This window comes from Elgaria multicarinata, chromosome 2 (assembly GCF_023053635.1).
Source record: "Elgaria multicarinata webbii isolate HBS135686 ecotype San Diego chromosome 2, rElgMul1.1.pri, whole genome shotgun sequence".
NCBI classification, from domain to species: domain Eukaryota; kingdom Metazoa; phylum Chordata; class Lepidosauria; order Squamata; family Anguidae; genus Elgaria; species Elgaria multicarinata.
Genome location: NC_086172.1, coordinates 41,712,389 through 41,733,575, shown reverse-complemented (window position 1 = coordinate 41,733,575; position 21,187 = coordinate 41,712,389). Strand labels below are relative to the sequence as shown.

At 42.0% G+C, this 21,187-nt stretch overlaps 1 protein-coding gene across 1 annotated transcript in view; it reads right to left on the bottom strand.

The window, feature by feature from the left end:
* Positions 1–8,722, bottom strand: part of LOC134392233 (dynein axonemal heavy chain 11-like) — a 232,744-nt gene extending 224,022 nt beyond the window's left edge. Inside the window, exons 1-3 of the mRNA XM_063116377.1 lie at positions 8,681–8,722; positions 4,269–4,661; positions 828–1,160 (exon numbers count right to left, since the gene is read on the bottom strand). Of these exons, the coding sequence (XP_062972447.1) occupies positions 828–1,160; positions 4,269–4,661; positions 8,681–8,716 (762 nt within the window). The 5' untranslated portion in view covers positions 8,717–8,722. The remainder of the gene's footprint in view (positions 1–827; positions 1,161–4,268; positions 4,662–8,680) is intronic.
* Positions 8,723–21,187: the final 12,465 nt, after the last annotated feature.

Here is a 21,187-nt window from a genome sequence, read left to right as displayed (position 1 = left end):
AACCACCAATCATTTGGTTGTTTCCTGGCCTTTGTACAGTTTTTTCCCCATTCTAAAAAGTTGAAATGACTCTCAATATGTTGTTGTGGGTTTTTTTTGTATTTGACCCCACCCCCTTTGCCTTCAGCTCCACCCACCACAAGAATGTGGCCTCCAAGAGCTTCTCCAAAATTGGTTTCCCAATCCTGACTTATGGGTACTTAAGGGTGAATGAACAACAGATGGGAAAGAGTGGGGAATCTAGATGTTGTTGTCTAGGTGACTGACAGAGCCAGACTAGACACATTTTTTTAATCTTAAGCTTGCAGTTGGCTACATCATTGTTTACAAAAGTAGCTGAGGAGCTCCAATTCAGATGAGGACCATGGCCCAGGGGGAAGAGCAAGTTAATCTTCCTTGATGCTGCTTCTTGGTGGTGGTGGTGGTGGTGGGGTGTTTAATGGGGAAACTCTTGAAACTTCCATGCCTTCAGCCGTGTTCCCAATCCAAAGTCAGGGTCCTGCAACTGCTTTTTGTAAACAACAGCAAGTGCATGATTCAAAATCATGTAGATCTAAACATCTAGTTTGACTCAAGCACACATACCCACGAGGCCTGGCTGTTTTGCTGGCTGTCTCCCAAGAATGACTTCACCATTTATTTATTTTTAAAGAAAAGCACAGGAATGTCAAGCTGGCCAAACCATAGCAGTCATATAGGCCTGGCTCATCACAGGCAGAATAAACCAAAATATGCTTACTCAGCCATTTGAATGGACAAGGTAACCTCATTGAAATGTCTGCTAAATGGGTCAGAGGAAAAGAGAAGGGGTGTATTGGTGATTATACCTGATAAGTGTCTTGCCCAAGATGCTGGGCAACTCTGTTTATATTCGATGCAATCAGGTAAATGTTTCGGATTAGACCCTCCACGGTATCAGAAAAATTGCCATTGACAGTATGGTCCAACGAAGGTTTAAAGGCCATTTCGTTGCCATTGAGGGTGAGCTGCACTTCAAATAAGGGAGTGGGCTTTGCGGCTGCCTCGGTATTTTCAATCAGATACTGGAGGGAACACTTGATAGCTCTAAACAGTCCATCTGAAACCATGCGGTCTATGTATTCAGTGTAGGCCTTCCATTCTTCAGAAACAGGATCAGCCCGAAAGAGGCCCTGATTATCCTGCAGAAAGCCAGTTAGAAAACGAACAGCAGAGTTTAAAATGGCACTTCCCTACACAGATCCCCTCTTATTCTGACTAATTAACTACTTCAAAAAGTAAAGGAAACTTTTCTTTGGGGAGGAAAAGCTCCCCCACTGCTTACAACATAATTGCCTCATCACTCGAGTGACCATTGAACAATGCTCAAAGGGAAGGAGGATAACACCAAAGCAGGAGGTCTGATGGGAGCTGGAAAGAGGATGCTAAATAAGCACATCTCATTTGCCGTGCATCCAACAGATCAGGGCCTGCTGCTGACATTCTGCTGTCTTGAGGTGGAGTAGCAGGTGTACAGTATAGAACAATGTCAAGTTCTTGACCTAAGTGCATAGCTCCCAAGGTCCAGCCTAGTTACTGTGGCACCTGCAGCAGAAAACCTCACAACAGCTCACTTTTTTCACAGTGGTAAAAAGAACAACGATAATAAATTAAATAACTAATAATTGACTACCCATTCATGAAGCCACCAGAGACAGCTGCCTCACTCTGCCTAATGGTAGGGCTGGCCCTGCAACGGATCCTTTATCTGTGTAATCTGGAGATGGTGATCTTGTGTGTATCGTACAGATTTCTAATATGGTTACCCTTATATGAGACAGCACAGTGGTGAATAAGATGAGGGAGGAAAAGGAAGGAAAAGTGATGAGTTATTGGGGGATGGAAACCTTGTCTAGTTCATTATTAACAAGTCTGTTTAGGGATCGTTTTCATTTAATCTTCATGGGATTATTCTCATTTAATCTTCACAACAATCCTGTAAAATAGGTTAGACTGAAAGCGAATGAATTCTCCAAGGTCACCCAATGAGCTGGCTTCCTTAGTTCAACCCCCAACACATATACCACATTGACTTTCTAATCACTATAGTAAAGTCAAGGGACTTGAGATCAATTCCTGTTTCTGCTGAAGGACACATGAAATGCCCTTTCAAACCTCTATCCCTTTATTTAGTTTTTTGTAAAGGGTCTAGAAGTCACACCTTCTACCCCAAACATTGTGGCATGGGGTGGGGAAAAGGCCACAGCTACTCAGTGGTTCACTCAGCACTCGTCTTTATTATGCCTGCTTTATATTTACCAAGCTCTCCTGTTTAGAGAAGGTTCTGGATATTTTTAGCTTTGTATGGCTATATTCATAATTATATAACCAACCTCTTGCTCTTGAACCTGACTCCTTAATTCATTCTCTCTGTTTTATCCAGTATATCTGATGCTGCTAAATTTAAGCCCACTAACCAACAATGCACAATGGAGCCCTAATGGACAATGTCAATATGGAAGCTACAACATTGCTATACATGCATGATGTTAGGAAAATGTGCTTACCATGTGGTGGCCCCAGTTACATAAAGAATCTCCATGTCAATACTAGTGACCACCCAGAATATACAGCACAGTGTGGCTATCCTTACTATGATCAAGTCTAACTCATCCATTTAGTAAGTGGGTTTCAAATGCTGCAGCCCTTAAATGGAGTCCTTGGGCTCATCTACACAAAGCAGGATATTCCACTATGAAAGTGGCATATAAAAGGCAGGAGCCACAATACTGCTTTATAGCGGTATTGAAATGCACTGCAGGATCTACACTACTGCTTTATAGTGGTACTGAAGCGCACTGACAACTGTTGGGGCCCAAGACACATCTTCACCAAGCAGGATATTGCACTGTGGAAGTGGTATGAAAGTGGTATATGGTATGTGTCAATGGGCCCCAACAGTTGTCAGTGCACTTCAATAGCGCTATAAAGCAGTAGTGTGGCTCCTGCCTTTTATATACCGCTTTCATACCACTTTCATAGTGGAATATCCTGCTTGGTGTAGATGAGCCCCTCAACATATGATAGTGTGTCTTGAAAATATGCTTCAAGATTATCTTGAAGTGTGAATCATTAATATCTCTAACACTCCGGCCAATTTGAGTAGTCTGACAATGTGATGTAGGACAGCCTACCCCTGCACCTTCATACAGGGTCTAGAAAAAGCCTTCATGATTTCTCTTGCTTGTTGATCAAACCAGGGCTCATTAGCCAGAACAGTTAAAGGGGGGGGGGGAGTTTTACTTTTTTTATTAACCAAGTGATCAGATGTATTTTCCTATTTTTATCCACACTTAGAAGGGTTAGCAATGTACTAAGAATCAGGGGCTGAGCTGAACCCCAGTACCTCATTTTGTTCTTGGAGTGTCAAAAAATGCCTCCTGTTTTCAGCAATCTTTAGCATATGTTGGAAACGCCCTTCTCAGTGCTGTTTCTCCTTTGCCGTCACTGGCTGTGGCCTTATTTTCTCTCATTGCTCTTTAAGCCTATTGGCTCAAAGACCTCATGATACCACAGCCCATACGGTGACACGACAGACCCTTGTACACAAAATCATGAAGGGCCTGTTGGATCAAAGAGCAGTGTGGGCAAATGAGGCTGAAAAGTGCAAGAGTAAAAAAAGATGACAACAATAAAAAATAGTTCTGAGAAAAAATAGCAGGGAGGAAAGCTGAAGAGCTTTAGAACTCACAGTTGAGAGTCCTACCCACAATGCTTTGGTCTGTGACCCAGTTACTTTCTTCCCACGGGGATATTTCTTCCCACGGGGATATTTCTAACACTTTCTTCCCATGGGGATATTTCTCCCTCTCTCCTCCCCACTGCAGCCCTATATATCACCCAAAAATCTGCCCCGGAAGGCTTCTCATTTTGTGAGTGCTGGGGAGAAGAGGAATTCCCCCTGCTGCTCGTCCGCCCAGTTCTGCTGATAGAACTGCATTTGTCAGCAGAATGACAGCATTGCAACCAACCCATTATCTCCAAACTTGGGCAGGTGAACCTTTTGTCTTCACCTAGAGCAGAGATGCGCCATTTGTTTTGTTGTGCATCCCTGTCGGGAATGTGATCAACCATCTCCTTTCCCCTGCGTCCTTTTTATGATGGAAGCCTTGTCTGGGTTCTTAAGTATCACTATCTGGAGCAGTCCATCAGAATTTGGGCAACTGTATCTCAACCTTTCAACGTGTGTAGTTACTTCCAGGACAAAAGGCACACTGGAATGATTGAAAAACAAAAACAAAACATGTCACCTGAACTAGCTGATGGATTCTCTTGCCCATCTCTTGAACTATTCCATATATCTGGCACATTCTTTCGTTGTTATCAAGAGACAGCAGTGAAGAAGTGACACTGGTTTTTCGAGCAAGAAAAGGCATTTCGCCCAGTCTGAGCAGCAGGATCTGGATCAATTCCACATTGTCCTTGGCTTTCTGGAGTCTACTGCCTACATTTTGAACAAGTTGCCTGGTCTGTTCAATATAATCCCACAGGTTTTCATTCTGCCAGGTCAGTGTGTCAAAAGCAGACTTTAACTGCTGGTTAATTCTTCCTATCTCATGCGCAATGAGCTCTGCTTCCTCAGGCAAAATAGTCCTCCATAACTGGTTATACTTCCGGGTAATGAAATTTAAATTTCCAAGGTACTGAAAGGAGAGAACAACAATAACAACAATGACAGGTGATGAATTAATGGAAATATATACTGCATCATTCATCATGATCTCAAGAGCTCTCTGTATTCAGATATATACCTTGTACTCAGATCCCTCCTAGTGGAAGGAGCAGAGTTGTATGAGAATTGTATGTGAGGTATTTGTTGTGCATTTGTGATTCCTCACTTACAGTAGTTTGCAGGTCCTATACATGACATTGTCATCCTCCAGGGCCACTCCCATGCTTCACAACCATTTTAGAGGGTGGTTGTTTTTTTCTTAACAAGTTTGGTATTATTTGTGAATGGCGGCATAAAGTCTAGTGTAATTGCGCAATTCCACTATTCCACAGCGCCATCTAGTGCTTGTGTAATGGAACATAAGGAAGGAATAGAAAGACCCTGGGGAAAAATCATGTATAAAGGAGCCAATCTTAATCCTGCAAAGAATCCAGAAAAGAAGCCTGAGCAGGTTAAAAGCCTCATGTGGAACCACCCTGAGACAAGGAATACATACATGGATTAGCTTCCAATCATTGACATAAATTGAGAGGCCATTGTTGGTATGGGAGCTCCATGTGTGCAACAGAGCTTCCATGACTGGAACAGAGTTTGCCAGGTCAAGGAAATCATCTGCAGCTTTGTGATTTAGTTGCAACACTCTCTCCTCAGTCTGCAAGAAAATAATACAGAGAAAGAGAAAGGCAAATGTTGTCCCACTAATCCTACACCTAAAAGCTGACAACATGCCACGGCTGCTATTATTCAGTTCCTCTTGCTGGACAGTATCAGTAACATGAATTTCCACATTCAGGACTATGGTCACTCACTGCGCCCATTTCATGGTATTCTCTGTCTCTCTCTGCATAGAGATGAATCAGCCGACAATATACTACTGCAATTCCCAACTGAGGAAATGCTGCTGCCTCTGCAAGTACTCACTTTCTACATCTTCTGGAAGAAAAGAGAGAATTCAAGTGAACATGCAGTGGTGGTGAGGCTTTGTCACCTGGCTGGAACACACTTACAACCAGGTGAGGCCCTAATTGCCAGGCAGATTTTGTTCCCTGCTTTGAATACCTGTGCACAATAAATGTCGTGTTTCTCAAAACCTCCTGCCTTGAGAGACCATAACAAGGCCTGCTAAGTAATCCACAAAGCTTTATTCAAGCAATAAACATCTCTTCCCACCTGAAGAGAATCTAATCTCTAGGAACTTTCCCCTAGGCAAAACTATGCAAACTAAGCAGGACAATTGTCCTTTCAAGAAGAATGGAAAGCTTTGCTTTAACTTCAGAGAGACTAGTTCTGAGGCAGCTTCTGACAGGATGCCAGACTGGCCGACTTTCTCTCGCCTTCTTTTAGCTCTGCCTGTTTTAGTCTGCAGTGTACTCTAGATCGGCTAACCTCTCCATGCACTCTCCCTCTCAGAAGAATGTTGGCTTCCCACTGACTGTGTAGTATTTGCCCTTGATGAGATAAGCTCTGGAGAGAGTTCACCACCAGCTGGTGAAGAGCCCATGAGAGCTTTCTCCCCCACTGGTACAGGCTGGCCTATTTCTGGTGCCAACTCCTCTACTTCAGAATCTGAGTCCGATTGATCACCTGAAACACCTTCTTCCAACCAAGAGGGAGCAGGGCTAGACATGACAATAAGGTTGCTACAGAATTCCAAGTATGCCCAGAATTCAATGTTAGATTTTGGGTACTGGCTGGCCCAAGCCCCTCTATAAACTTAGAGAGTGGTCCACCAAATATCATAGAAAGTCCTTCTGCGTCTGAAATTGTGTCAAGCCATACCAAGCCTGCTTAAAAGAGTCTGGACATTGGTGTGTACTAATGATGTCATATGTCTGTGCTGTTGCAAGAAGCAGACTGGGCCTCCTAATCATCCACAGTCTTTGTATGCAGCAGGGTTTTAGCAAAACAATTGGTATCCCAAAAAAATAATTGTGAACAAGAATGCATGAAGTGCATCCCTCTCTAGTGTCTAAGAGCCATCCACATCTGAGCATCTGTGAAAATTGCATACAGTAAATGATTATTACAAACATTAGTGTGTGGGCTTGCTGTCCTTGCGGCTGGAAAAAAATGAAGCAGCAACTGGATTGAGGAAGGGGGAGAGTGCCAAGAAAAATAATCCCCAGTTTTAAGACAGCCTCGCCCAACGCAGTCTTGGCTGGGAGGGCACCAGGCTGGGGAAGGGGGTTGTAAGGTTTTACTAAGCATAAATTCCATTCCCTTTTCTACCAATGTCTCGGATGGGGGCGGGGTTGCGGGGGATTGTGTTAAAACCTAAGATATCCTTAATGAGGCCTGGAAGTGGTGTGATTTGAAGTTCTGTAAAGCGGCAAACCTTTCAAATGCACACAAAAGACATGTCTATTGGGCTTCATGTTCATTCTTATGTTGAACATTATGTTGGCCCCTGGCAAATAGTCATAGACCTCACAAAGGGTCTCATTATTCTACTGCTTTTCCTAATTTCATATGACCTTTATTTGTTTAGTTAGTGGCAAAGGAGATATTACCTCTGACCATTCTCAGTGGCTACCAACTGGACTGTCAATTGCTGTGACAACTTTTCATCTTCATATGGCTATGTAATCCTTGAAGTAGGTTAATCCCTCAGTCATTTCAAGTTGCCAGTCAAATAGCTCCTCCATAATTACAACACCTTTCTTCGCTCTTCCAGATGTTAAGGTGGGGCAAGGGTGCTAATTCCGTGTTGTGCTGATCCCAGTCAGCAGAGTAGCTGGGATCCACATGGATGATAACAATTTTGGCACCACTCTCCTCTCGTCGCTGTCAAGATGCCCTCAGTGGGAGGGGCACCTCTTCTTTGCTGCTGGTCACTGCTGCCTGTTGACTTCCCTTCTGTCTTTGGGCACAATCCACACACAGATGTCCAGAGGGAGAAGGCAAGTGAAGTCTTCTGCCCTCATCACTGCTGACTTGCTTAGAGGGGTCAGGTAAATAGGCAGTGACAACCAGGAGCTGAAGCAGCGGCAGCAGGGCCAAGGGGCTCCATGGAGTAGCAGTGCTCCCCTCCCCCTGGGTGTGGACCTTGTGAGGTGCCCAGTGATGCCTATCCCTCATGCTGGCCCTGAACCTCATACCTCTGTGCTCTACACCTCCCCATTCTGTTGTCTGTAGTTCTGGGGTTGGATCTACCATCTGCCTTCTGGAGAGGAAAGCCTCTGCTTGCAGAGGTTCCCTCTGCCCAATTTGGGGGGGGGCAGGTACCCCTCCCCACACACACTACCCTTCACCCCATTCAGCAGGGACTCTTGTCTCTCTGTCTAGCATTTTCAGAGGGCTGGATGGGCTATTGTTCAAAGGAGAGGGTGGGAAAGTTCACTTCCATCGGTGCAGTTGAACCAGCTTGAATCTGGATCCAACCCGTGGTTTAGGGCTAAATTGCTCTCTCAGCATTGCACGGAAGCTGCCATTCTGAACACAACTCTGCCAGACAACGTTTGGACTTCTGATGAGAATCCGTCTCCCATCAAACACTGTTCTCCTACCTCTTGAGAATTCTTGGTTTGAGAAACCTGTTTTTATTCCGGTGCTTTTATTGGAGGAGTGAGAGAGGAATAAAGGGGCCCCTCCCCCACCCCGCACATTCTTTTCTCCAGTACTTTTAGAGAAAAGGAAAGCGTGGAGACCCTAAACGCAGTAGAAGTGCTTGGTCCGCCCGCCCCCTTTGTAATTTGAACACTGCTATTTTGCTGTCAATAGGACCACAAACTAATTCAACAGAGAGGGGAAGAGGGCCCTTTGTATTCAAAGGAACACGTAAGCGTGCAGTAAGACTGAAATGCAAGATTAACTACAAACTACAATATAACCACCATCCAGCTGACAAAATAATTAGGAAAAATAGTTGTGCACTCTTTGCTTTTGGTTTAGGATAGTTGAAGTCTCAAACAGATTACTGCAGTTATGTCAATTTTCTTCCATTTCTTTATATTCGCACACATCTTTCATACCCGAATCACTTCTATTTACCTTGTAAAGCATTTCTCTCTTGGAATACAATTGCATGGCAACCTCAGGTATATTGGGATGTTTTAAAACCTCAAGGTATTTCACTTCCTGGAGGATGGCAGAAAGCTGTGGTGGGGAAGATGTAAATGGTTTTGTTATACTAAAAGAAGTGAATTCAGAACTTCTTTACCTTGAGCAGACTTGTTCAACTTCAAACTTCCTTCTGGCAAAATACTCCAGCTTCCTCATTGGCTGGTTTATTTAGAGAGCAATGTTATGCCCCTTAGACAACATCTGGGGGACATAGGACTGTTTGGTTTCCTGGCTCTGAGCTTGTAAACAGGGCTCTTAGCTCTGTCTTAAAATACAAAAACATACCCCCTCAAGAAATACAAAACAGTAATTAAATATGACATAAAACCACTGTAAAAAAAAAAAGGTAACACCAATAAAATCTGCATCCCAAAACTTATGAAGAGGCCAGCAAAAACAAGTGAGTCTTTAGAATTTTCTTGAAGGCCTACAAAGAAAGGGCTTGATGAACCACTGACAGAAGCTGATTCCAGACGTGTGAGGTCAGCACTGAAAAGCCCCTATCCCTTGGACTCACTAGCCTAACTGAGTTTGGTGGCAGACAGGTGAGAAGGGTCTCTGCTGACAACTTCAGTCTGGAATGGGATACAGTGGTCCTTCAAATAGCTTGGGCTCAAATGATTTAAGGCGTTGAAAGAGCAGTCCTATGGATGCTAGGCAAAGTCTGGAATAGGATACTTTGATGTAGAATACTTTTGATTCCTAGATCCAAGGTTGGAGACAGTGCTCCAGCCTTGGATCCAAGAGTCTGAGCTCCTCATCCTCTCCCTCTCAGAACTGGCACAGAGAGAACCATGCTGGTGGACTCAGCAACCTCACAGAGGAGAGAAAGGGGATGTGCCAGTAGACAGGAAGGGGAGGACAGCTTACTGTTTCCCCAGGCCTACCCAGCCTACTTCTCTCTACACCCACCCACACCCACCCACCTCAACTAGAAGGGCAAAACACCCATATAGCTGAAATACAGAGCAAGAGAAGTACGACAACACTCCTCCCACTCTCCATAGGATGTCCATCAACCTCTAAGTTTGGAAGCTGACAAGCATCTGGATACAATTACACCCTAAAAGTTAAAACCTTCACTTTAAATTTGGAATGTAGAATCTTAGCTTCTACATAAAAATTGGACAGTGGGATGCCACTGCTTCCCTCCACATCACTGAGCATCTGCTGCCTCATTCTGCCTAACGATACGGCCAGCCCTAGCTCTGAATCGTGACTGCAGATAGTCGAGGCTCACCATGAAGTCATCATAATCATCCCATGAAGTCCCCAGCTTTAGCCCACAACCCCATCTCCTGAAGTCCATCACGACTGACAGTGGTTTGAAAACGATCACAGTAAAGCACAGATTAACAACCAGGGTTACCTTTTCATTAAAGTTAACTTCAAATAATCCACCATCATCGTATCTGAGAATGGGTTGACTGAGATGTGATTCACAAAGAAGGCTTAGATCCTGCGCCCATGAGGTATAAATGTCCACATCGTGTTCATCCAATAATTCCAACATCTTCCCGCATTTTTGGAAGACAAAATTGCTTTCCTCTGTCTGCGGAATCCTGGAGAAACAGAAAGGATTTTCTCCCCCTCAATGTCATTTCTAAGTACACAGTGGAAGGTGCTTTGGGAAGTGGTTTAAGCCCTATTGTACAATATTTTATAGCAATACTTACAGATGATTGATGTGCCTAAAATGTGTTCTGTGCTTTAGCAGCCTCTCTCGTAACTCCTGAGACCATTTTAAATTGCCTGCAGTCACTGGCATGTTTTTATGAAGTGCATTGCCTCCATTCCTTAACTTAAATAAACAGAAACTGTTATGATGATGGACTGTCAATACACCACAGTAAAACCTGCAATAAAACTCAAAAATGCTCCCATTGGAGGTGAATGTAAAAGTTACCCACCGAAACAGACTTAGGCTGCAAATCTAAGAATTAATTCCTTTGGAAATCAGTGAGACTTACTGCCAAATACAGGTTATTAATGTAGGAATTACAGGAATATTAATACTGGAATTATGCTGCAAACCTGTACCCATTTTCCGGAGAGTAAGCTTCATTGAACTCAACGGGTCATATGTTTGAGTAGACATGTAAAGGGTTGTGCATTTAGTCCTTTAAAAATCCTGCATTTTTTTTAAAAAAAAAAATCTTAAATCTCCATTGAAATGTTTGGCAGAACTCTCATCAATAGCTACTGTATTGGGAAATAATAGCATACTGTGTAAATAAGAGTTATCTTGGAAAGGAAATGGTGCCCTCGAAACCAAAATTATTTTGAAGTGCCTATAATTGGCAAAGTATGGGCAAAAAGCCTAAGAAAGGTATTTTGCAAGGCTGCTGGCCTTGACAGGAAATTTGATGAACTGCTTATGTGAACTGATCTGTTAAGGATCTTCCCAGACTAAAAATGAAATAACCAGCTAATTCTGAGCTCACCAAAATTCTCCAATATGCAGTTTCAGGCTTGTTTTTCCACTCTCCAGCTTTCATTTTCAATTTTTTCCCTGGCTCATTCAAACAGGACAAGGGTACATTTTAAAAGGGGGGAATGTGCATTTCTGTGCATATTTTTCAGAAGTGCACACCTCTTCCCCACTGCTGCCCCACTGTTGATTAAAACACTTAAAAAAAAAAGACACCTCTTTTTTGGATAACATCACAACAAGAACATTTTTTGAAAAACATTCTACTGCTCTCGCTGCCATTTGAGATTGAAAAGATGTTTACTGATGGTTTGTGAACATAAACTAAGTTCTTGTATATCCCTGTCCCAGTCCTTTTAATGTCAGGGGTAGAAAAAAAAACACAGATCTTTTCAGAATTAACCCCCTTGCTTTTGCAACCTCATAACAGGGACCTTTCTGCACTGGCTGCAAGTGGGCAGGGGAGAAGGAGTGGAAGGGATCAGATTCCAGACTCCCCCTCCCATTTCTATGGCCTTGGAGGGACAACTCTGATGAATTCTGTGATTCTTGGGAAGCTCTCCAGGGACCATAGGATTGCTCTCTTAGGCCTTTGCTAGACCTACCGGTAAATGTGCGATGGAGATGGGGAGATCCCGCAATGCGAGTATTGTGGGATGTCACCCTCGTTTACACGCAAGGCGCAACGAGCTCAAGAAAAGAGCCGTCGCGCCTGCCAATTTTTTTTTTTTGTAGTTTTAAAGGGCCGGCTGCGCTTGAGCGCACAAGCAACTAAAGGTTTTTTTATATATATAAAATGATTTCCTCGCTCCCCCCACCCTAGCCCTGATGGGCGCAGCTCCTGGCTCCATGCAAGTAATTGCGCGGAGCTGGGAAAAGCTGCGAAAACGGCCCCCACACTCACGGTCGAGACAGCGGAAAAAAGCGGTCTTGAAAGGGTAGGCTATATCCCGGGGCCAGGGAGGGTTGATCCCTGCCTGATCCCGGGATCCCCTGTGCGTCATCTGGATGCACAGGGATGATCCTGGGTAGCACCCCGGGATATAGCCTGGTCTAGCAAAGGCCTTATTGTATTTCATCATTAATTTGTAATTTTAGAGTTATGATTTTAATGGTGTTTATATGTTGTATCATTTTATTGTATTATATGTTGTATCATACAAATTTTAGAAATTATTTATTAATATATATATAAAAAAACAATTCCACTGTCTTCTGACACAGTTCATTCATGGCAGACAAGAATTTTATAGATTGGAAATTTATATAAGAAAAGTAAATGATGAACTTTTAAATCTTGCTTTTTCAATTTGTACTGAAACACACAGCAATGATGATCTTGACTTCATGCAACAGCTATTCACCAAGACGAAAATAAAATGTGTGTCTCCACAAATAAGTAAATAACGTACAATAATAAATTAGAGTGCCGAAGGCTGTTACCCACTTTTTCTGTTTGATTGTCAAAGATTTGCTTGCAGCAGGTAATTTCCTCATCAAACAATGAAAGAAGAACAGCAACGTTTGGATGAAAATGAGAATATATGACAGGCCTCTCCAGAAGTTTTCCAAATATCTGCAAAACCTAAAAATATATATATATTTAAAATAACGCTAACATGAACAGTAGTATACTGTAGGTGCCAATTCTCATCTCACTTTTAAAAGATGCAGGTTTTAGTTGGTTTGATAAAAACATAAAGGGTAGAATAATTTCTTCATCTGCACTGCAACTTTTATTTTGTCTAAATGTCATTGTTTGAACAGTGTTCCAAGTAAAAGCATAATGTGGGTAATATGGATTTAAAGTGGAATCACATTATATAATTAAGTGCAGGGTTTTACATTCTGGAATAGATCTATTTCTCAAATGGAAACAGTGACTTTCACAAGAAATCAGCTGTTAAAAGGACAAGAATATTTGGGGACTTACCACAGGATTTAAAAGAAGCAAACACATCCAGACTTGCTCATAGCCAGAGGATACTGCTGACTCCAATGTCAGTGGGGCAGTGAATTCACTCCATGCCTTGGACGGCTCCTTTGGAGCTCTGACTGGTTCTGACTGAAACCCAGAATGGGTTCACTGTCCCACTGACATTGAAGCCACCAGCCTTGCATAGCACAATGCTTGTGAATACTCAGATCAGCATCAAGAAATGGATATCAGGTTGTCCTCATCATTAAAACATGTCCAATTGCAGCACATATCTAAGGCTGCAACCCTATTACATGGGAGTAAGTGTATTTATTTAGAACATTTATGTACTGCTCTGCATCTATGCAGATTCCAGAGAGGTGAACAATAAAAGATAAAAAGATAAGCTAAAAGAATAAAATTCCATATTAAAAAGTATTATCTTAAAAAAAAAAACCAACCAGAATACCAATAAAAACCAAGGAAGGCTTCCTGAAATAAAGATGTTTTCAGGTGTTCTTGGAAACGACACAATGTTGGTGCCTACCTGACCTTCAGGGGCAGGAACTTCCATAGATGGCAAAGAGGGGCAGTGAGTGGTAGTGGGCAGGGGCATGTGAATCTGGATTCTGAACTCCGCTTAAGGGGCACTACAGAGATAATTCACTGTGCTAGAATTCACCAATTTATGATACATGTGGGGCTGTTCCTTTTGGGATATTGTGAAGAATCGTTTACGTGAGTTCAAGCAATGCAACCATCGAAAAGTAAAATGCAGATGGTTTATAAGCAAATTCAACAAATAGAACCCAAAGTTTATAGAGGTGATTTTATATCATTTCCTTCAATAGCACTGTTGCTTTATTTGAATACGAACAGCAGTGGCTTCTCCTAGTGCTTGTGGTTAAATATCCCATAAAAGCTAACTCACTCCCTGCTATTGTGAACTCGCTACATTCTCATGCTGACAGCCCAAATTACAGCATTTTATTATATTGCATCTTTGCTGTGTGTTTTATTTATCTCTGTTGTGTCTTCCCATTTTTGGCATCATTTCAAGTCCTTTACCTGTATCCCCCTGCTGTTTGTCCTTCTGGCAAACTGTCATGTGCCTTTTATCGTTTGTTTTGCTAGGTGTGTGGTTTATTTCTTTTAATTATTATTATTAGTCATTTTTCTCATTTGCTACAAAATTTATCAGACTGGATACATAGACCATTATGTCATATAACACACCCATTGCGGAATATCTCACTTACCCAAAACCATACTGCGGATCTCCCTATAGTAACCCTATAAAAAATAGTACTTTTCTTCATCCGAAATGCCTGCCTGCTAGTTCAAAAACTCTTGATGCCATCTAACTTTTCAGATAAACACATTTTGTCTTCCATGCCAGAGTTTTTAAAGGAACCATATTATTCTTATTTTTTGCATTGATATCTACTTGAAATGCCTAATAATGTTCTCTTCCAGTATCGTGGAGCCAACAGAGATGTACCTGGAAAACCACCAAAGAGTCTAGTGCAGAGCAAGAAGCTGGACAGCAGGTTATGGAGGGTGAAGGCAGCAAGGAGTTGGCAAAAGGTAGCAAGATGATACTTTTTGTAGAGAAATATAGGACTTGGCAAGAGCAGAGTGAGAATCAGACTCTGCAGGACCAAGGATAGTTCCCAAATTGAGCAGACATTGTGCTGACATGAAGCAGAGCTTAGCAGAGCTATACCTTGCTCAGGCCAGTTGACTGCCCAAATGCTACTCTTGAACGCTGAGAGTTCATTTCACCCTTCTTCATAAAACCAGGGCAGAAGTCAACCAATAAAATAATATGCTTCTTTTTTTAAACAATACATTATAGTTACATTCTCTTGTTTACTGGGAAGCTCTGCCATGATTTCTGGTTCACATGTATTTTGTTGGCATCACCCTAGCACCAATTTATATTTTGCTCTGGGAAAGGCTGAATGGGTAAGAGTCTTATGGCAACTAGGAGCAAAAGGATCTTGTTGGGTGTATTATACCTACCTGATTTAAAACTCATGACGTATGTGTTCTCTGCTGTAACTTGATTAATAAGAGTTGCCTTCCTGTGAGTAGATAAACTATGGTGATAATTGCCTGCTTCTGAGAGGGTGTGATTCCAGGTCACCTGAAAGAGGCGGTGGCAACAGGACCACTCCTTAAACAGCCTTCCCAAAAGATTTCAAATTTTTTAGACCAGTTGTGCAGATCCCTTTGCCGGGCAAAGTCCTTGACTAGGTGGTCACTGACCAGATCAGGTACTCTTGCATGAGACTGTTTTTCTAGATCCATTTCAGTTGGAAATCGGGCTGGGTTTTAGTACTGAGACTACCTTGGTTGCCCTGAATGATAACCTGTGTCAGGAAAGAGAGACAGGGGAGTATGTCCCTGTTGATACTTCTTGATCTCCCGGCAGCATCTGAATATTATCAGTCATGGTATTCTGGAGTGGCTGTCCGAGTTGGGAGCTGAAGGTACTGCTTGGCAATGGCTCCACTCCTACCTAGACGGTCATTTCTAGAGGGTGGTGCTTGGGGGATATTGCTCAGCTTCAGCTAGAGGGTAGTGCTTGGGGGATATTGCTCAGTGTGAGGCTCTGAAAGGGCCAATTATATCCCCCATCTACCTGAAACAGCTGCATGGGATCATCTGCAGTTTTGGGGATGTGTTATCCTTGGTATGCTGGTGACATGTATCTCTACTTCTCCTTTTCATCTAAGACAGGTGTGGAAGTGGATGTGGTAAACCAGTGTCTGGCCTCAGTAATGGATTAGATGGGAGAAAATAAACTGAGGCTCAATATAGACAAGACTGAGGCTCTGTTGGTAGGTGGTTCCTGTGTCTGGATGGGAGAAGTGAAACTGGCTCTGGATGGGACCACATTCTCATTGCAGATTTACAGCCTAGGAGTACTCCTGGATTGATCATCATTGGAGGCTCTGGTGGCTTCTCTCGCATGGAGTGCCTTCTACCAGCTAGCCTAGCATCAATGGTCTATGCTCTGGTAACCTCTAGTTTAGATTTCTGCAATGCATTGTCCATTGAGCTGCCTTTGAAGGTGGTTCAGAAATTGCAACCCGTGCAGAATTTGGCAGCCACATTGTTGACTGGGACTAGGTGATGTGAACCTATAAGCCCAGGCCTGGCTCACCTACACTAATTGCCTATTTGTTTCTGAGCCAAATTTGAAATGCTGGTTTTAACCTATAAACCTGTAATGGCTCAGCTCCTCAATACCTCAAGGACCGCCTTTCTCCCTTATAAACCTACCTAGTCCCTGAGATCAGCTTCAGATGATTTTATCAGTGTGTGCCCCCACCAAAATAAACTTGGAGAATATTAGTTTGGGAACAGGCCTCTTCTGTGATGTTTATGGAACACTCTTCTGAAGGAAACTCAACTGGTGCTGACCCTGTCATCTTTTCAGCGTCAGGCGAAGACATATTTATTTTCCCAGGCATTTGATCATTAGTTATAGCCCAGTTGTTGTAGACTGCTTTTGTGGTATTCATTCTACACTGTGAGTGGGCGAGATTTTATATACTTCTGGATGAATAGTCTTCATCACAGGCACACCTGGTGATGAAGTCTGTGAGTGGGAGAAGGCCTTCTTGGTGGCTGCTCTGGAACTCCCTTCCCAGGGAAGCTAGACTGGCTCCCTCCCTGGTGTGTTTTCAGAGTCAGGCTAAAACTTTTCTGTTCCAGCTGGCCTTTTGGGGGGTAGTCTGAACCTCTGTTTATGCGCTGTTCATAAATTGGATTTTTTTTTAAAGAAAAACTTGTATTTTAAATGTTTTAAAATGTTTTAATATTGTAGCATGTTTGTTTTTTTAATTTTTGTATATCTATATCTGTTTTAACTGTACGTGTTTTAATTTGTAAAGCCGCCTTGAGTTTCAGTATTGGGGAAAAGGCAGGAAATAAATAAATATAACGATAGTAGTAATAATAATAATGTATTGTTTTTAGATTATCTTTTTATGTTATTTATTTGCATTTCTATTACTGTGCTGATTATGGTTTATATTGATTTTGGGAAGATATTCTTTTGTTTTTGTTTTTGTTTTCATATTAATCATGGATTTCTGTATTGCATGTCTAAGTCACTTCAAGACTGCTTTCATAGTAGGTAGCAGTGTAAATTTAATTTATTATTATCATTAATATTGATGTGGTTATTATTATTATTATTATTATTATTATTATTATTAATGTAGATTGTTCCATTGTGCATGGTAAATTGAGGCAGAAGAATCCAATGGGGTGCTTCCGCCCACACTGATTCTCTTCCACCCTGCTGATTGCATTGCACAAACAGCTCCCACCGCTTGCCAAATGGGACAACCCAAAACATGAGGAAACACCCGTTTCTGGAAGGAGGGATGTTGACGGAGCTCAAGTAGGAAATGAGCTTTTCTGCTCATTTGAGGGCTTCCCCTAGGAAGTGCTAAATCTCCATTGTGTAAGCTGTACACACACAAACATAAACACTGCTTTCTGGTAGGTTATCAAAGCAGTTTACAGAAATGATAAAAACATTTTATTTATTTATTTATTTATTTATTGCATTTCTATACCGCCCAATAGCCGGAGCTGTCTGGGCGGTTCACAAAAAATAAAACATTCAGAGTATAAAACAACAGTATCAAATCATGATATAAAGTACAATATAAAAACTCAACCAGATAAAAACAGCAGCAATGCAAAATTACAAATTTAAAACACCAAGTTAAAAATTATTTATAGACTGTTAATGTTTGTGCAAAGCAATCAGTGGGACCCACCGTTTGCAAAAGGGAATCCGTGAGGCAGAGAAGAATCGACGGGGGTGCAAGGGCCCCATTGGATTCTGCCCTAAGAAACCTGGTTTAGCATTGCTCACTGTGGATTTTGACGTGACTGTGAGCAACCTGGAAGTGAAGCCCTTTGGGTTTCCCTCCTCTGAAACAGGTACATTTACCCAATCTGTCTTTATTTTTCGTGTTATCATTCTAAATCTGCCCATTCTACCCCTCATGTGGCCAAACCTTTGCCATTGAAATTTGAAATACCCTGTTGTGGTTTCGAGGTACTCTAAGTATCACCTCACCCTTTCCCTCTTGGTATTCGATAAATCCTAACTCCCTGCCTCCATCTGCTGTTCTTTCTTTCACTGCTGTTGTGCGTCACAAGAGAATAGTCTGCAGTTCCACTGCTAGGAGGTGGCACACAATACTAATCAACACTTTCTTTTCTGTAAACAGTTGTGGAGCAATCAAATGTATGTAGTTTCATCTGAATTTTTGTTCTTCAGCTGGTTTCTCCACTTCTGTGTGCACACCAGGCCTCTGCGAAACATCCTCATATTTCCATGTCAGTTAAGTACACATGTATAGATGCGAGTTCACATACACATGTCAATGAAGGCACATAGTAACACTTGGCTTTGGTAGAAATTATGAACTTTGGAAAACATGGCTTTTCAGCCCTCCGACAACGTATTTCTGGTGTACTTTGTACCGTTTTCTGCTGTCTTTTCATAAATATACTTCCCCTCTTACATTCTAAGTATCCTTTTCCTCCGGTTTGTCCTCTTCCCCTGTTCCTGTAGGGCGCCATGGAGATGTAATTTTCTCACTTCTCTTTTCCTACTGTCATCCTATTCACCCTTTGCTCTGCCTCTTCTCCAGTGCATATGTCAAGTCTTTTTGTCCTACCTTCTTGATTTCATGATACATTTATTTCTATGTTTATTGTATTTGCTTGGATGTTTTCTTACAGAGCTGATGGTAAAACTCTCCTGTCTCAGCAGGAAACTGTTCCTCACAGCAATTACACCTGCTGTCTTCCTTTTCATTTTCCTTCAGCTTTTGATGAAATTGTATTTTCTGAAACCCTATGAATTCTCTTTCAGTCTCTTACCTAACTCAGCGATTCAACCATCTCCTTTCCTCCCATCTCTCTTTTCCATCAGCTTTTCCATTTTGTAAGATATTTTCCTAATTTTCTCATGTAATGCTGTTCTCTGATACTTTATATTTGGTTTCCTCCACTATACAGATTGTCACTTGCCTTTAGATTTTCAAAGGTTTTGCAAAAGATCTAGCCATACAATTCCCACTGACTTAAATAACCCCCATTGGCTATAATGGGATTTGTGCAGCTAAATCCCTTGCAACTCTTGAAAAGTATAAGTATGGTTAGGGTTTTATTAAAGTATGGTTAGGGTTTTATTTGTTTTCCCTTTCTTCTTCATAATGTCCCCAAATCTCTTCCTCATAGCAAATAAGTATGATGGCTTCATTTGGCTTTTTGACTATTTGGAAAAGTTAAAAGAATATGGAAAGAACCTCCCAATGTGGACAGAATGCTTAATTTGGATATGGGAGACCGGGCATTAAATCCAGTGCAGCCATGAACTCACTGGGTGGTCTTTGGCAAATTATCCTCTTTCAGACTCAGTTTCCCATTTGTAAAATTAGAATAACAATGATCTATTAATCCAACCACATAGTGGTCAAAAGTGTTGTCTTTGGATGCACCAAACAAACTTCTATAGCTAAATAATATTTAAAAAGAGTAGGAATTTGGGATGTCCATATTCCATGGGAAACTTAATTCCCAACTTTGGAACAGTTCTCAAAGCCATGAACTGTGTGGAAGTGGGAAGTGGGAGGGAAGAAGAGCTGAGTCAAATGAGGGCAGAAGATGAAGATGAACAACAAAGAGTTCTGAATGCAGAACTTGGAGATCTCCATAATACACATATCATTGCTGCTGGTGGGTGCCCCTGAAATCAATTGTGCTGGCCATGAGCATACTTGAAAACAAAGAATTAACAACATCTCACTCACACTAATATCTGCGATGTTTGCAAGTTTAAAGAACAAAATGTGGACTATCTATCTATAATGGTGCATCCAGCCTAAGTTAGTCACACCTCAGTCCCATATAAACCAATGGGGTTTACATTAGGCATAACTCGCTTGTCCCATTAACTTGAATGGGACTAAAGCATGACTAATGTTGTCTGCATTCAACTCATTGTAAATCTATTTACCTTGAAAGCAGATTCTAGCCCCTTTGGCTCCTGAAAGGCAAGATTTAGTATTGTTCCCAACCGGTTATCGAAGTCGTTAATCTGCCGAATGTATCTTGCGTAGTCAGACAGAAATTCCTGCATGAATAACATGAGACTTTAATATCAGCCTACAGTTACAACCATGTGTTTATATGACACTACTAGCACATTTTTTTTCAAACCTAGTCCCACCATGTCAAAATGGCCATGCACAAGTATCAGTTCAAACATAATGTTTTTATAAACACCAGAGCCACCATGTGGATAAGTCTTTTCATGAGAGCTGGTTCCTTGAAGACCAGAAGTTTGCTAGTTCTAGCCCTGTTATGGGAGGAGAGTGGAGCTTTCATTTATGGGGAGGGACCATAGCTCAACGCTTTGCATGCAGAAGATCCCACTTTCAGTCTGTGATCAGGTGGGAAATAATGTGAAAGTCCTGTCTCTGTGACCAGGGGCACAGTTGGAGAGTGGCCTACCTGGGCATGGGCCTCGGATCTTCTGAGCTGTCCCAATTGACATCATTTACTCTAATACAAGCCTGCATATTCCCTCTAAGCTCAGTAGCCTTAGGACTCACTCCCTTGGCAGACCAGAACTAGAGGGGATCTTGCGTGCAATGACATTTTGAACAGGGAGAGGGAAAGGCAGGAAGAGTTCCATGAGAAATATCAGTATTTCACACAGCATCTGATTTTACTGCCCCATACTGGAACCTTTGGCTTCTGCAGAAGTTTAGTAGTTTCAGCACAGCAAAGGGTTCAATCGGACTCCACAAACTTCTTTCTCCCCCTCAACTTTGATTTCTCCTATGCAGGCCTCAGATTATTCCAAAAGGAGGGTTAAGACTATGAAGCATCATGACTGAGGAAGTGCTGGAGCTTTTAAATAGGTTTTACAGTTTTGAAAAAGCAAGAAATGGAACCCTGCTGTTCCATAAATGGAAGGGCTCCTTCCACAGAATTCACAGAAGTGAGCTGGATCTTGTGGAAGTTCTTGTTCCACCAA